At 39.1% G+C, this 17,107-nt stretch overlaps 1 protein-coding gene across 1 annotated transcript in view; it reads right to left on the reverse strand.

The window, feature by feature from the left end:
• Positions 1-4,831: 4,831 nt before the first annotated feature.
• Positions 4,832-17,107, reverse strand: part of Meikin (meiotic kinetochore factor) — a 47,674-nt gene continuing 35,398 nt past the window's right edge. The window contains exons 14-15 of the mRNA XM_052759944.1: positions 12,695-12,815; positions 4,832-4,863 (exon numbers count right to left, since the gene is read on the reverse strand). Of these exons, the coding sequence (XP_052615904.1) occupies positions 4,832-4,863; positions 12,695-12,815 (153 nt within the window). The remainder of the gene's footprint in view (positions 4,864-12,694; positions 12,816-17,107) is intronic.

Raw genomic sequence — 17,107 nt, forward strand, 5'->3', positions numbered from 1 at the left:
GGGAGAAGGCAGGATTTGGGAGGCTCATCTCATACAATTTATCCCAATGGAACGGCTGACTTTTTCTAGAGAAAATGTAGATACACAAAAGATAGCCAAGGATTAAGAAAAGAGGACAAGCCGGGCGGTGGTGGCGCACGCCTTTAATCCCAGCACTCGGGAGGCAGAGCCAGGCGGATCTCTGTGAGTTCGAGGCCAGCCTGGGCTACCAAGTGAGTTCCAGGACAGGCGCAAAGCTACACAGAGAAACCCTGTCTCGAAAAACCAAAAAAAAAAAAAAAAAAGAAAAGAGGACAATTCTCAAAGTCTAGAAGAAAGAGACCCAACAGAAGATAAAAGGAGAAAAAAAAATGTCCTTCCAAAGAGGAATGAGTGGATCGCATGAAGGTTGTTGACTGTTTAAGTGTGCATTAATTAGATTGTCAACAAGGAGATCTTAGCAAGAGTCTCAGTGGAGCATGTGAATGAAAGTCCACTGAGTGTATTCAAAAGAGAAAGGGCAGAGAGGAAACAACAACGCAAATGCAGTTTTTCTGCTTAACTGTGACAGAGTAGAGAGGAGACTGGAGAAGATTAGGTCTCTTTTTTTAAGATGGGAGACATTATACAATTTTTATGCTAATAGAACCAATATAATAGAGAATAAAGACATACTGTAAAGTATACATAAAGACTATACATAAAGACTATAATAATAAGTAAGACAGACACAGTCCCTGCCCTTTAGAAACCAGCAAGTCACAAAGAAAGTTATTGCAGATTGTGATATATTCTTCTAGGGAAACTTTACCTTAAGTATAAGAAATACTGGCATGAATTCCTTACTTGAATTCCATTAGATTCATACAAAGTTCATATAATGGCACATTTCTATGATAAAGTTTTCAACAAATATTTTTCAAACATTTAAAATCCTTGTTATGTGCCTGTTAGCTTTGCTAAAAGATGGAAACACAGTAGATAATAATGTTGTTTGAATCTTAGATGGTCTTTTAATAACAAAAAAACAAAACAAAACAAAAACCCAGAGCTAGATATCAGGGTGAAAGCTGAAAGATCAGAGAAGCAGAACAGCCAGCTACTAGTTCTTACCTCTACAAAACCTCAACCTAAAGAGAGTGAGTTCCTGTTTCCTCACACCTTATATACCTTTCTCTGCCCTGCCATATTACTTCCTGGGATTAATGTGAGATCTCAAGTGCTTGGATTAAAGGTGTGTGCCAACACTGCCTGACCTCTATGTCTAATCTAGTGGTTGGCTCTGTCCTCTGATCCTCAGGCAAGTTTATTAGGGTATGCAATATATCACCACACAATAATATATAATTTCTGTATTTATGGATCTTAGAACATATGGAAAAATAGATCTGATAGGTCACTACATGCTCTCACAAGCTTAGATAAATGCTATGATGCAGATATCTCCAGAAAAAGCTGATTTAATTAAATCTATCAACCAGTCTATGTTGCACAAAATAGGAAACACAAACAAGTTAGTACAAACAAAAGAATGAAATTTATTAGTGTTCATAACTAGACCTAAAAGTAGATGAACAGTTCGGGCACAGATTTCTTCAGGTGCTACCACAGTGAAAATATTCAGCTGTTTTGATAATGCTGGAAAGTGCTCTACAGATCCCCAAGGGAGAAAAGACACCATGATCTTATCCAGCACTGGATCCTGCATACTATAACGACATGCCTGTAAGATGGGCCCACTGACACAACAGTAGTGTGACAGTTATGCGGGTAACCAACTACTTTATGATTGGGTTTAAAGCCTGCTCCATAGGAAAATTTAAAGACTGCACAGAGAAAACCAGACATTTAGAAGAAATGGGAGCAGTGAGATTAAAACCCATGGGGTAAAATTTTTGAGAGGTCGTTCCTTCCAGGAGACCTTGAAAAGGAATATTTTACCATCTTCAATATTGGTACTGGGAGAAACTTGACAGGATGAGAATTCAAAATACCCTTTAAAATAGCATCAAGGAGGACAGGCATGATGACAAACACCTTTAATCCCAGCACCCAGGAAGCACAGGCGGGTTGATCTCTGCAAGTTTGAGGCCAGCCTAGTCTACATAGGGAATTCTAAGTTATCCAGGGTTACTGGTGACACTGTGAGAGAGAGAGAGAGAGAGAGAGAGAGAGAGAGAGAGAGAGAGAGAGAGAGAGATTGCTGGGGTTGGGTAATAAAATGCCTGAATGTAAATATATGAAGAACAATGGGTCAGCTAAAAGAACATCAAAGAAAGATTTAAAAAGCAAGAGGGCTTAACATTTCTAAATGTAGGCTAGAAAGTAAAAAATGAATAGAGAAGCTGAAAATAACTTTTTTCTGGAGTCTGGTCATCACATCCTTTATACTGTAGAAAGACACAATGCTATGTACACAATAGGAATTAAGGAAACTATCCCTCAGGTGAAAATTTGCCCATTCCAGTTAAAAGTAGAAGTGACATTATATACCTCCCATAGATTTTTAAAATTTAAATGTGTGTGTGTGTGTGTGTGTGTGTGTGTGTAAGCCATGTGTGTGCAGGTGCCTGTGGAGGCCAAAGAGTGTGTCAGGTCCTCTGGGACTTGAACTGTCTGACGTGGGTGCTGGGTACTGAGATATCTATTCAGCCTCTTAACTAGGTTTTTCAAATAGAAGCCTGAGATGATTTTCTATGGGGTATAATTTGAATGTATTTTAAATTAATGAAATTTAGTATAATTAGTTATAGGATGAGGCAAAGTGGTCCAGGTTCTTTTAGTGCTGGGGATAGAACTGAGGGCCTTTCATTTTCCAGGCAAGTACTCTGCCTCTGAGCTATATCCATCACCAGCCCTTTCATATTTTTTCTTTTGATAAGGTGCTTAGGCTGATCTGGAACTCTCAATCATTATACCTCAGCCTCCTCAGTAGCTGGGATTAGAGGTATGCCACTGTACTGAGCTAGTCTTTATAAAATCATGGGAAACATGAAGAAAAACGTGGAGACCTTCTCTTTCCAGAAAGAAATGACATCCTTTTTCATGTTCTTTCAGGAAGGGATAATGAAAGATGAAGGTGTGCCCACAGGTCTAAGATTGAATCCACCCTTCTCCTGAGATGTAAAAACAAGAATCTTCTCTGGACCTCTCATGACTGCCAGCCACAGGCCCCTCTGTCTCCCTCCTCTTAACTTAGTGAAGGTCATGTCCTCCACTCCCAAACCTTGAACATCAGTTCCAACTTTCTCTTCCCTCTCACCTTTCCCTGGGCTTCTCCTGAAAATGGGAGATCCTGGGCTCACACTACACTGCCTCCTAAACCTAGCACCCACCACTTCTAAACTATATAACCTGATAAAGGACTAACCTCCAGAGATAGCTCTGTTTTCCTTATTAGCAATATAAAGCAGTCAAATATGTATGTCCTCTAATCCTCCCAGTCCCAATCCACAAGTCAGGTGACAATGTTTCTACAGGAACCTATCATCGGATTAGAAAGCACCAAGTAATTCACTCTTTTTCTTGGATTAAACTGTGAAGGCAAGGAATAGACCTTGTCTCAGTCCTCATTCCCCTACTGTTTACCATATTTCTGCTTCTGAAACCACCACAAGAGTTGCTGACTTAGTTGAACAGTGATCTGGAAAACAAGTCTGAAATTGTTGCATCCTCCATCACTAACATTCTCTTCTGTATTTTCATAGTTCACCTCCAGATGAAGTCAGAGTAAAAAAAATAGCTTCGCTAGTGGCTTAGATCTTGTCAAATCATTTACAAGGATGTTTTCATAGGACTTCTATTTCAAAAGAAATATCGGATGGTTATTAAACCTCAGATTAAATAGAAGACTTTATGCCTTTCCTTGCTATGGGAGCAACTTTGAAACGTTGGTTCTTGCTTTTATATGTAGCCTTAGTCACAACATCAGGGTCAAAATCTCACCACGTTACACAAGCATACTCTGTTCACTGACAACAGGGTTGTTGTTTTCTTAGGATGGGCACTGTCCAGATGCCGCAAGTTAGACTATGAAAACACTAAAGCAAGCATAATCATAGTCCTATAGATAGTGTTGAAGCTACTTTGGAGATGAGGTAACATATTAAATACTTAGTGTATGATTGACTGTACACATTATATATTCCTGCTTCAGCAATTTTTGAGTGTAGAGTTTCTTTTAGTCAGACCTGGAATTAGGTCTCTCACTCATGTGGTTTCAATTAAGTTCTGTTAAAAATAGCTTGTAATATAATCATTTTCATTTTTAGCACTTCAACAACTTTACTACTTTTGATCCGTACAAAGGACAGATCTGGGGACAAAAACAAAGGAAATTATACAGTGCCCTCATGAGAACTCATTATGAGCAGAAAACTACCTATATTTTAGTGCATGGCCTTCTTTTTTAATTAAAAAAATGTATTTATATTTTATGTATGAGTGCTCTGCATGTATACCTGCCTGACAGAAGAGGGCATCAGATCCTATTATAGATGGTTGTGAGCCACTATGTGGTTGCTGGGAATTGAACTCAGGACCTTTGGAAGAGTGGTCAGTGCTCTTAACTACTGAGCCACCTCTCCAGGCCACAAGGTCTTCTAATAACACCTAGTTGGTTATTAGTCCATATTTTAAAGTACAAATACATGTATATGAAGCATATGAGAGAATTTCTCTTTTCTTAACCGACTGAAGAAAATGACAAGAACATTAATGAGATTTCCACACAGTTTATCACAAATAATAAGAGAACTTTTCATTTTGTATCATTTCAGGCAGACATTCTGCTTATTTGGACTTTTTACTTTACACTCACATCTTCAATGCAGTGAAAATTCAGCCACGGCTGTTATGTTCTGCCATTCGTCTTCATTATAATATCTAGAGAAAATGTAACACATTATTTTGTACAGAAGCAAGTGTCCAGCAGTTACTAATAACCAATTCCCAAGGGTAAGAGCACCCACTGCCTGCATCACACCCACCCCTTCCTGAAAGTTCTTTCTGGAGACACAGAGACCTGCTCAGTAACATTCTAGAGGAGAGCCTGACAAGAACGGACAATGGTCTCTGTGGATCTCAGTCTCACCTTGTAGCCTGGAGGAACTCTGTCCCTGCGCTTTGTGTCCTTGTTCCCTGCTCAGGTTCAGCTCAGACAGCACCTCACATTCTCTCCATTACTATTCCTTTGCATTCCCCTTCTCCTGGCTGCAGTTGAACCCACTTTCTTACCAAATACGGCACTATTGGGGCTTTCCTCTCAGGGCTTACACCAGGAGATCCAGAAGGGAGACTACATCTTAACCAAGTTCCCATTGTCACATTTTCATTTCGATATATCTCACCCCCTATCCTATTATACCAGGTGGTTTGGTAATTTTGTTGCACCTCAGAAAACCTTGCTATCTATCACAGTCCTGCCTCCAAGACAATTAGAATCTCCAAGTAAGGGACCTAAATATCAGACAACCAGGAAAGTGATGTACAGTTAAGTTAATTTGCTACTCAAAGTGGAGTCCCATCTGGGGATCCGTAATAGCAGCAGCATCTAACAGTAGTCTCAAGCCTCTGTTAGAAACGAGGGTCCTTTGGTACCATTCTAAGGGTGCTGTAGCAAAAGCTCTATCTTAACATAATCTCCAAGTGGTTCACAAATCATTAGTTGGGGAAGCCAACTTTACTACATCTCACTGCTCCTTGTGTTGGACGTACTAACCTTAGATGTCATCTACTCACGAAAGACTGAAGACTTCTCTGTAATTACACCCAACCACCACCCCACCCCACCACCACCAGCTTCTAGGTAATTTCCCAGCCTCACCTTCACTTCACCTTTGCAGACTTCATATGCACCTTCAGGGATATGACCTTTATTTTCCCAGTCATAAACTATGACGCCTCACTTCTGGAACTTGAAATTACTAGAGATCTGGGCATTATCTTCCGATCATCCTTTCTTACTACCCACACAAGCAACTGGTTAGTTACTAAGTTAACTGTTCAGACTGGTTCTCAGAATTCCTGAGTCAGACTTCAGAGGTAATAACCTGAGAATTCTTATTATTAATAAACATCAAAGCATACTTTGAGATACGCTAGTTCAGGTCTTTATTTTCCCAACTCTGTTCATATGGACTTTGACAAAGGTCACACCCAGCCTTTTTACTTTTAGCACACTTCTTTCCAAATCCAAACCTTCTTGACAGAATGATCAAGTAAAAGGTAACTTTGACTAGAATAAGATAAAAGGTGAGCATGACCTCAGAGGTTCTCCACCATCTACCTCCCAAAACAAGTTAACATTTTTTGAAAGTCCAGTCTCCAAGTGAGGCAAGCATAACTAATTTCAGTTCTTTGACAGAACATTAGGTCTCTATGCTTACATTTATACTGATACTTCTTTCTAGAGGGCCTATACCCAAGATTCTCCATGGGCCTTAGATCATCCACCAGAGGAATTCCACCTGCCCTGTGTACCCTAATAGAATCATATATACATTTCTACTAAAGCACATATGCCTCCCTCAGAGTTGTTTTAGCTATCTAATATCTTCTATCAGATTATTAACGAACCAAAGGAGGTAACTATATAAACTTCAGCAACTAACAATCTAGAGCATGACATTCAGATTCCAAAAGCATTTCCCAAACGACTCAGTCAACTACAGAACCTCCATATTTATAGATAACAGGCTTGAGAATTCTTCACGTTGTCAAAATATGTTGATTTCTTTTCCTCTAAAGTACTGACTTCACCCCTGTAGTTAAAGTAGTAAATATGTCTGTCTGCGACTATATACACTTACTGGATAACTTCTTCACATGATAGCATAATGAAATTTACCATCAAATACAGCCAACTGCACATATATTTTAGACTTTTTGCAATTTAATCAAAACCAAGGAAAGGTTTTTAAATGAGAGATTTCAGCTAAACTTGAGCAATTAATCAAACATCTAAAGGCAAATCATCACTGCACACTGGATGATTTCTTTTTGTAGTTCTGGGAATTGAACCCAGGGTCTCACATATACCAGGCAAGTGTTCTACACTGAGCTATATTCTCAGGCCTCATAATGAGTGATTATCATATTCCAGATACTTTACATAGCTTACCTGTAAGCCTCACAATTCCTTGAGGTAACAACTATTTAACCAGTTTTACAGAGAGCATACTAAAATCCATAGGCTTCTAAGGAATTTGTTCATGTGTCAGAATTTGAATATAGGAATGTACCATTATCCAATGACTTCTATTACCATCTCTCTGATACTTACAAAGAATTATTTCCACCTCATCTGTTGTGTGTCTGTGTGCTATTTCTACCTGATATCATTATCTAATATAAAATCTCAAGCTTCTCCCCAAGAGAGAAAGAGAAGGGTAGTACCATTGTCTATGATTATATGGTTATATGAGTAAAGACTGAAAGTATCCTCTTTTAGGTTCATATAGTTCAGAGATCTAGTTCTGATTTGGCCAGTAATTATCTGTGTAAACTAGGACAAAAATCACTTATCAATCTGGTAAAGTAATTTTGTCATTTGTAGAATGAAAAAGATAGAAAACGACATGACTCTCGAATTTTAGTGTTTACTGTAATCACCTAGAAAGTTTAACACGGTTCAGATTCCTCTGCCTCTTCTCAAGCACCTGTAACTTACCAGGTTTTCAGCTGTCCTGGTAGTTAGAAGACCACAACTGAGAAGTGTTGAACTAGACATTTCCTAAGGCCCCTTCTACCTAGTGGTCACCATTTTCAGAGCCTACTTACCACTCTGTGTTCCCTAACATATTATTTTTTGTTGTTGTTGTTGTTTTCTTGAACCAAATTTTTTCTTTAATCAACATAGTACTAGTTGCTTTTCAGTCATACTGAACAGGGCCCAAACTATCAAAATGAACTTTACACTGTAGCCCTGATTAGATTACTGCCAAACTAGCTAAAACTTTAAATGCCAATGCTAAGAATAGGCTGTTGAATATATTTTAAATAACAAGATCACAAGTTAGCTCGGTGCTTTGCTATTTTTAATAAACTAAAGGCAGACACAAGCAGCCAGAGGTCAAAGGGCAATCACTTAGGTGAGGAGGCTGCTCTTAGTTAAGGTAAGAGCCTAGAAATAAGCCAGGAGATGGCAGCATCAGCTCAACATTCATTAAGGACTCTCTAAATTAAATTGCCAGCTATGAACAATTGATTCTCCCAGGCTCATTTTGGTTTGGATTTGTTACTTAATCCCCAAATTTTGACAATATCTGATGTCATAAACTAATATGACAGACATATAAAGGATTAATAGTTTTCCTATTTTTATTAATAAAGTTTTTATTAACATACATATACACAAAAAGTACACTTATGTACAGCTTGAGGGTTTTTCACAAATGTAACACACTAGTGTAACTAGCACGTAGAATTACCTGTAACAACTTCTTTAGTTAATACCTTCACTCCAATGAGGGCATTCATTCCCAATACCTTTAGAGTTTAGTTTACCTGGTTTATGCTACACACTTATAAATATTAAATACATTTCTTAAGGGTATCTAATACCTTATGTGAAGTTTATTAATATAACCCAACACAACAGTTTTGTCTAACTATATATTATTTGATTATTACTATGTAGCACTTGAATGAATATACTACAGTTTACTTACCTATTTTAATTCATGTGCATCTGGCTAGATTCTGGTTTGGAGCTATCATGACCAGTGAATATTCTAGTATATATTCTGGATTTTTTAGACAGGTCATGTTACCCTAGCTGTCCTGAAACTTGCTACATAGAGCAGGTTGGCCTCAAATGCCCAGATATCCATCTACCTGCCTCTTTAAAGTGCTAGAGTTAAATATGTGCACCACTATACTTGGCTCTAGTCTCTATCTTTTGATGAACATACATAGACATTATTATTATTATTATTATTATTATTATTATTATTATTATTTTGGTTTTTCGAGACAGGGTTTCTCTGTGTAGTTTTGGAGCCTGTCCTGGACTAGCTCTGTAGACCAGGCTGGCCTTGAACTCACAGAGATCTGCCTGCCTCTGCCTTCTGAGTGCTGGGATTAAAGGCATGCACCACCACCGCCTGGCCATAGACATCATTATTACACAAGCATATTCCTAGAAGTGGAACTGTTGGGTTGCTAAGGGTTTTCTATCTCAAGACTCCTAGGGGTCCTGTACTGTGAATGGTAACTCCTAAAATAAGGCATAGTTGTATCTGGGCCCTCCTAGAACTGGAAAAGGCACACTCCTTCATGGGCCCTTATGGATTTTGCTGTCAACATGTATCTGATTTGTGTGTGATACTATAGCCCATTTACCAAGTGACCTAAAAGAATTACTAGATTCAACACGAGGCTCAGAACAATAGGCTCCACAACAGATCCAAACTATGTTGCAAGATGCTCGACCACTTACACTTACATGGTCCAGTAAATCCAGTGGTGCTTTAAGTGTCCCTGGCAGACAGAGATGCTATCTGGATCTTTTGGTAGGACCTCAGAGTTGAACAGTATGGCCCTTAGAATTTCAAAGCCAAGTTCAACTACCACACAGTGGATAAATACTTAAACATGGAAGAACAGCATTTCGCTTGTGAATGGGCCTTAACACTGGGCTACTGTGTTACTGAGCTACCGTAGAGAAGACCAGGTCTTCATTGCCCAATGAAACTGATATATATATATATATTACACTCAAGCATGCACTAACGGCACAAGTAGGTCACATGAAGAACTGATCCAAGTGCCACAGCTCCTACTTGAACTACTTTATCTTCTCTCATCCAGTCTACACTTAAGAGGTCATGGGGAGTGCTCTACAGTTGGCTGGCCAGGAAAAAGAAAGATCAGATCTGGTCTACAGATTGATCAGCCCCTCTGATACACCTCAGGAGAAAAAAAAAAAACAGTAAGAGAAATCTTCTTCCCCAGGGCAGGACTTTGAGTGGTGTACCTGGTTGTTTGCTTTGCTGGAAGGAGGAATGATCCAATGTTGGATGTATACCAATTCATAGGTGGTAACCAATGATTTGGATGGATGGTTGAGACTTGGAAGAATACAATTAGAAAAACAGATGAAAAGGAAATATGAGAAGAGGCATTATATAAAATTCTCTAAATGGGCAAAAACCATGAAACTATTTGTATGACATACACATATGCACCAAAGGGTGACCTCAGCAGAGCAGAAGTTTTAATAATTAAGTGGATAGGATAATCAATGCTGTGGATACCAGTCAGTCTCTTTCCCTAGCAACCTCTATCAGAACAAGGTTGGAGAAAGGAAGGAAACTGATTAGTAGCCTCTCTGTCCTTGTACATAAAGTAATGAGGTAGCAGGGAGCACAGGCTCATCAACACGGACCTAGCTGGCACTGGTATAGTAGTACAGCTTGAAGTGCTCAGTCAGCAATGTGGCAGCAGGTTGATGACACTACAACTTTTATCGTGCACAAGGTAATGTTTTCTCCTTACAGGGTGAACACTACGAATGTGGATGGATATGCCTTTTTTACATATAACACTTCCGTGAAAGCTGCTACACATGAATCTATGGGCTACTTTACACAGTGATAGTGGTGTCATGGTGCTATGGTTTGGATGTCCCTCATGGGTTCCTGTATTTCAATGCTTGGTCCCCAGCTGGTGGTACTATTTTGAAAAGTTGTAACACTTATAGGAAATGGAAACTTCATGGAGGAACTGGGTAGTTAGGGGCTGGCCTTGAGGTTTTATAGCTCAGGCTTACATCCTGTCCACTCTCTGCTACCTCACGTCAAACACAATGTGACCAGCTGTCCCGTGCCCTTGCCACCATGCTTTCTGGACTATAATTGACTGCATTTCTTAAACACTGAGCCAGAACAAACTCCTCCCCCCTAAGTTGCTTTGTGTCAGGTATTTGGTCACAGCTAGAAAAGTAACTCCTACAGAACAGTGGGTACCAGAGGTGAGGTCACTGCTGTGATAAATGTGACCATGCAGTTCTTGGGCATTTGGAACTGTTTTGTGGGAGGAATGTAGAGGAATCTGGAGCTGGGGGTTAAAGAATATGTAAGCAGAGATTAATTGGCCATTCTAGTGGGTGTTTAGAAAACTCCAGAGAATGTGAAAAGAAATGCAGACAGCGACAGTCCAACTCATAAACGCTCAGAAGGGAACCAGCTCTATCTGGAACTGGGTTACAGGCCATTTGTGTTACATTCTGACAAAAAAAATCGGGCTATCTTTTGCCCATGTCCTGGAAACCTGAGTGAGGTTGAATTAATAACTAACAGACTCATTGGTTCAGCAGAAGAAATTTCAGGACACGATAGCTCTGAGCATTCATGGCTACTGCTCCTTGTTCTTCCTGGCTGAGAGTCATACCACTGGCACCTCTGGTTCTCAAACCTTTGCATTTTGACTTAACTATGCGACTGGCATCTCTGGTTCTCCAGGAGGTAGATGGCATGTCACAGAACTTCGGAACTTTCATAATCATGTGACTAATTCTTGTATTCAGTCTCCTCTCATATAAAAATTCCCCATCTATCTATCTATCTATCTATCTATCTATCCATCTATAACATATGTATTTATATATTTGAGCACAAGAGACACTGGGAAAGGTTCTTTATCTTTATTTCACCACACTCTCTAAAAAGAACCTCTCCCAGAAGTACTAAACAGTGTGTGAGTGTTTGAGGGTATGTATGGAGAGACAGATATCTATTGATACTTGTTCTGTTACTCTGAGCAACCCTCAGTAATATAATCATTAGGTATAAAATGAGTAGTACTGACTTAGGCAATCAGGAAGATATTTAAAAAGAGAAATTTTATGAACTTGTAGAGTACTCAGAGAAGACACTGGGAAAAGGGAGGACAAAAGTCAAGAGTGAACAGCTTGCATGAGTATATACATAATATACTAAATATCAGCTGTTTCATTGACCACTCACTCATGAGAGGTTCCTCAGCTCTACTATAGAATTAGAAAAAAATACTTATTTTGATTTTAGAATCCTTGAATGATTGAATTTGCCTCAGCCACTTGGTAATATCTACCATTTAAAATCTCATACTCTTAGCATGGTGGTGCACACCTTTAATCCCAGCACCCGGGAAGCAGAGGCAGGCACTGTGAGTTCAAGGCCAGCCTGTTCTACAGAGTGAGGACAGCTAGGGGTATTACACAGAGAAACCCTGCCTTGAAAAACAAAAACAACAAACAAACAAACAAACAAACAAAACCCCTCCTACTTTTTAAATGTGTAAAAGTGGAGGAACAGTACCCAATTCTATCTACTATAATAATGGTGAGGAATTGAGATGTTAAGATTCTTAGCACAGTGCCTTGCACAGAAGTACTCAACCAATAACAGGTGAATAAAAAAAATTCTCCAGCTTAAAAAAGAAGACAACTAAAGTAAAATTCAAACAGTAGAAATTTCAAATTGTTGAAGAAGAAGCATCCTAGATAAACACATTTAAGTCAATGTCATAAGCTAAGTTTTCTAAAGATGAAGTATGCATCCTCAAAAAGTTATTACTCAAGTTTATGATATCTGTTCAGGTTTTTGTAATTTTCTCTTTTCAATTTTATGCAAAAGCTTGAGAATACAAGTTATAAATGAATTTACTGTGTACACAAAGTATTTATTGTTAAAACCACATTCCATATAATATGAAAACTATGCTGAGCTCATACCTGGAGGAACATCTTTAGGAGGAGAACAGTTTTTGTTTACAGTGGCATGTTTACTTCTAATCTGTCTAGTTCCTGGTGATGCCTTAATAATACAACAGAGCTCTGATGCATATGAAGGAAACTGAAAAGAAAAGAGTAGTTATTGCATAATTCCTCCAGGTACCACATTTAATGGAGTCTTCCTGAAAATAAAAGTAGTTTCAGTATTCTTGGTTAGAATGATAGAACCATATTGGAAAACAATAAGAAACATTCAGACAAACAAAGATATGCACCATGTCCAAGGGATGGTTTAATAATGGTGTTAGTTTTGAAAACTAAAAAGAGGTGATGAATTATTTTAGTTATTTTCCTATTGTGAGAAAACACAATGACCAAAGCAACTTATAAAAAGAAAGGTTTTAATTTGGCTTATGGCAACAGGAGTAGCTGGGGGCACACATCTCAAACCATAAGCAGTTGGCAGAGAAAGCAATAGGCATGATACATGCCTTTCAAAACCTCAAAGCTCGGACAGGGGAATCCATGGTTGATATGTAAAACAAATAGAAAAATCTCTTAATAAAAAGAAAAGGAAAAAAAAAAACCTTAAAGCTTGTCCCCAGCGACACACCTCCAACAAAACCACACACCTCCTAAGCCTTCCCAAACAGGAAGGACCTGTATTCAAACATATGAGCCCATGGGGGCCATTTCCATTCAAACCACCACAGAATGAAACAAGCACTCGGAAAACAGGAGTTATTGAGAGGATGAATCATGACCTGAAACACTTTGGAGCGGGTATTTATAATGTCCTGTTTTATCATCTAAATGAAGGGAACAAAAGTGTTATTTACTTCTTATTTAAACCATGCATATTATCTTTTGTATGAATGCAATTTTATACCCAGATCTGCTTTCTTACTTCTTTCAACAGCCTCCTCCCATCTCAAACACAGGACAGAGAATTTTTCTAAGGAAAGGGGCTAGCAGACCATTTCCCCCTTGGAAGATTTCTGACCATTCAGGGTAGAGGTTCTATGCTGAATGAAGTGAACATAAGTCAGAAGATGCTGAGATTCCAAACTCAAGGAACCTTTGTCCTCCAGACAAGAGACTAAAAGATTCTGCTCTTAGCTGTCCAAAAATCTAATGTTGTTAGCCTGAAAGGTCAGCCATATCACCCAGCAATGATTTCACAGCTGTCAATCACTACTGACAATTGAGATTGTTTAGTTACATTCCCACCTCCACAATATCAACTATGAGTGCATATATGTCATTAGCAAACAGAGAATGTATACCTGTGTGCATAGGTTCATGCGGAGAGTAGGGGACAGTGGGGAGAGAAAGGAGGAGGTGTGCTTGCTGTTTAATGCTATACATGACAGGACAGCTGGTCCACGAACTTCTGGGGACTCTATTGTCTCTGCTACAAATAACTTCAGAGGATTCTCAAACAAGGTGAAGGTGAGGACCAATACCTAAGCTATCTTCAGACCTCCACATGTGGGCCATGGTATCTTTACACATATACACAGATCCATACATATACATACATTCACACACAAATTCCAACACAGTACATAGGAAAAGAGTGAGTTGTGACAAGAAATTTCACAACACAGGATCCAAAGACAAGATTTTTTTCAGCTTCTGAAACAAACAAACACAATCAACATGGTTCCACAAAACAACCTGGGAAGTTAGAACTCTGAGAGGTAATGTTGAAGATACACTAAAAGAAATTGTTTGTACCTCCAGTTCTCTAACTAGATTAGGGGAATCCTCAACTATGAAGACAGAATTAAAACCTGTCCTGTCATGGTTTTGTGAAGGTGACTTTACTTGGTAATGTGGTCATTACAGATTTCATCAAGTTAGAACAGGCCTTAGTTCAATATAACCTGTGTCCTTACAAGAAGAGGAAACGTGGACGCTGAGACACAGGGAAAATGTGTGAAGGCACAGAGATACACAAAGAAGGAAGGGAGCTATATGAGAACTGGCACAGACCAGACTTACACTGTCCCAGTCACAAATGCCAGCATGTAACCTGATGGAAGAGAGATTCACCTGCAGTGGTTTTGGAGGAGCTGCACTCTGATAACATCCTGACTACAGACCGGGGTAGAATATTTTCTCTTGTTTTAAGAAACCTCCTACTTTGTAATATTTGTCACAGCCACTCCAACAAGTTAATAGTCCAGGAAAAAAAAACAGTGGGAGAAGTGATCACAGTTTGTTATATGCTCTGAACAGGGCAGAATCTCCACTGATAGAAATATTTATGAGACCAAACACTTTACTTTCCTCCTTAAGAAAGAGAATCTCTGAAGAAAAAAGTTGTTCATGTTCCAGTCTACTCAGCATCTGTCTCTAGGGCAGACACAGAAAAGGACTGTATTTGAACCATCTACTTAATGGTCTGAAATCGACCTGACAGGACCAACATCCATGCTGACAGACAGTCACTGCTCTTTGCCAGAACCAAAAACTGTTCTACAGGTGAAACCTTTCCTAAGACTTGATTTCCAGAATGAGTGCTAGGCAACTTCAGTGTATATAGCTGCTATCAGAATCTGCTACAAAATGGTTTTTATTTCTAGTTTTTTGAAGGAAATAATAGGGAAGCACTCCTAAAATATAGTGGGAAAGATCAATGGATATAAACAATAGGAAAAAAGATAAATCAATAAAAAAAACTCCCAAGATGTTAAAAATTTATATTACCAAAGAATAAATTAAACAATAATCAGAGATATAACACAAAATATTTGAGCTAAAAGAGCAGTCTGTAAGATAAAGATAATTGACTCAATATATTCCTAAAGTTCCCCACTCTACATTTAAGATAAAAAAGCATTATACTTCAAGATGTCCTCAAAAAGAGGGCTTCCTTTTCTGAATCAGGGTTTCCCTATATAGTCCAGCCTGGCCTTGAGATCCTCTACTTCTTCCTTCCAAGTGCTGGGATTAAAAAATCTTCTGCTTACAAATGACAGGCTGGAAAAATAGGTTATCTGGAAAGGAATTAAAAATTTGGTATGATCTCAGTTTCTCTGTTCAATAGCAAATACTGTGAAAAGAGTTGTAATGGAGAACGGCAACTTGTTCTGTCAGCTCAGCAAGTTTTGCACCAGCCTTCTGCTTGCAAACCTTGTTCTATGACCCCAGGAGTGGACAGGAAACCCAGGCTTAGACAATTATAGTTTTCCGTTTCCTTGGCAATGACAGACAGACCAGGGCAGAGAAGCGACTCAGGCAAAGCTAACAGGAGTCCTTAGCCAATACTGAAATACATGTACACATAAAAATAAGCCTTACTTGTTGGGCAGAGGTGGTACACGCCTTTAATTCCAGCACTCGGGAGGCAGAGCCAGGAGGATCTCTGTGAGTTCAAGGCCAGCCCGCTCTACAGAGCAAGTTCCAGGACAGGCTCCTGTAGCTAGAGTTTTCCTGCCTGGCCCACAGTCAGGACAAATCTCTATCTCCATCCCACAGCAGGCTCCAAAGCTACACAGAGAAACCCTGTCTTGAAAAACCAAAAAAAAAGCCTTTCCCCTTCTACTTGGGCTATGACAAGCCACAGAAGGTGGTGAAAGCCTGTTTGTAACGGAAGCCTGGGGGTGGGGCAGGGGCAGTAAAGACAAGCCAGAGTTAAAAACAAGTGTGAGGACTGGAGTGTGGATCCCTAGCACTTATGGAAATGTCAGGCAAGCGTGATTGTCTGATGTCATCTCAGAACCAGAAAGGCAAGAAACAGAGAATCCCTGAGGAATCTGGCTAGCCAGATGCTCCAAAACTGGGAGTTCTGGGTTCAGAAAGAGACCATGACCCACCATAAGGTGGGAAGGGACTGGAGAAGGCAATTAATGTCAACCTCAAAACTGCACACTTGTGCCCACATAATGTGAGAACACACATGCATACACCACACATACATATCCAAATAATTAATAAATAAAAACAATCATAGAAGCATCTAGAAGTTTCAATAGGAATTTCTAATAAGTGCTACTCAATTTCTGAATTCAGTCATTGCCTTCCCATTTATGTGTCAATAAGTAATCCTACCCTGTCCCATTTTGGATTATACTAGTGTGTGTGTGTGTGTGTGTGTGTGTGTGTGTGTGTGTGTGTGTGTACAAGAAATTTATGAAAAACAATAAGAGGCCCACTGAGTTCTGGGAGTAAAATGTTTTTGTCTTGCTTGGGCATGATGCCTCATGCCTGTAATTCAAGCATTTGGGAAGTTACAATAAGAGCTTGAGGTTAAGACTGAATCTGAGTTTAGCCTGAACTACATAATAAGTCCTAGTCATAAAAAGTGAAAGAAAACAAAAGAAACTGTTTATAATCTAGAATTACTATACTTAACTTTCCCTTGTACAATTCTCAGCTAATAAAATTAGGACATGGCACTGTTAA

The sequence above is a fragment of the Peromyscus californicus genome, unplaced genomic scaffold (genome assembly GCF_007827085.1).
Source record: "Peromyscus californicus insignis strain IS unplaced genomic scaffold, ASM782708v3 Scaffold_3__1_contigs__length_106647218, whole genome shotgun sequence".
NCBI lineage: Eukaryota > Metazoa > Chordata > Mammalia > Rodentia > Cricetidae > Peromyscus > Peromyscus californicus.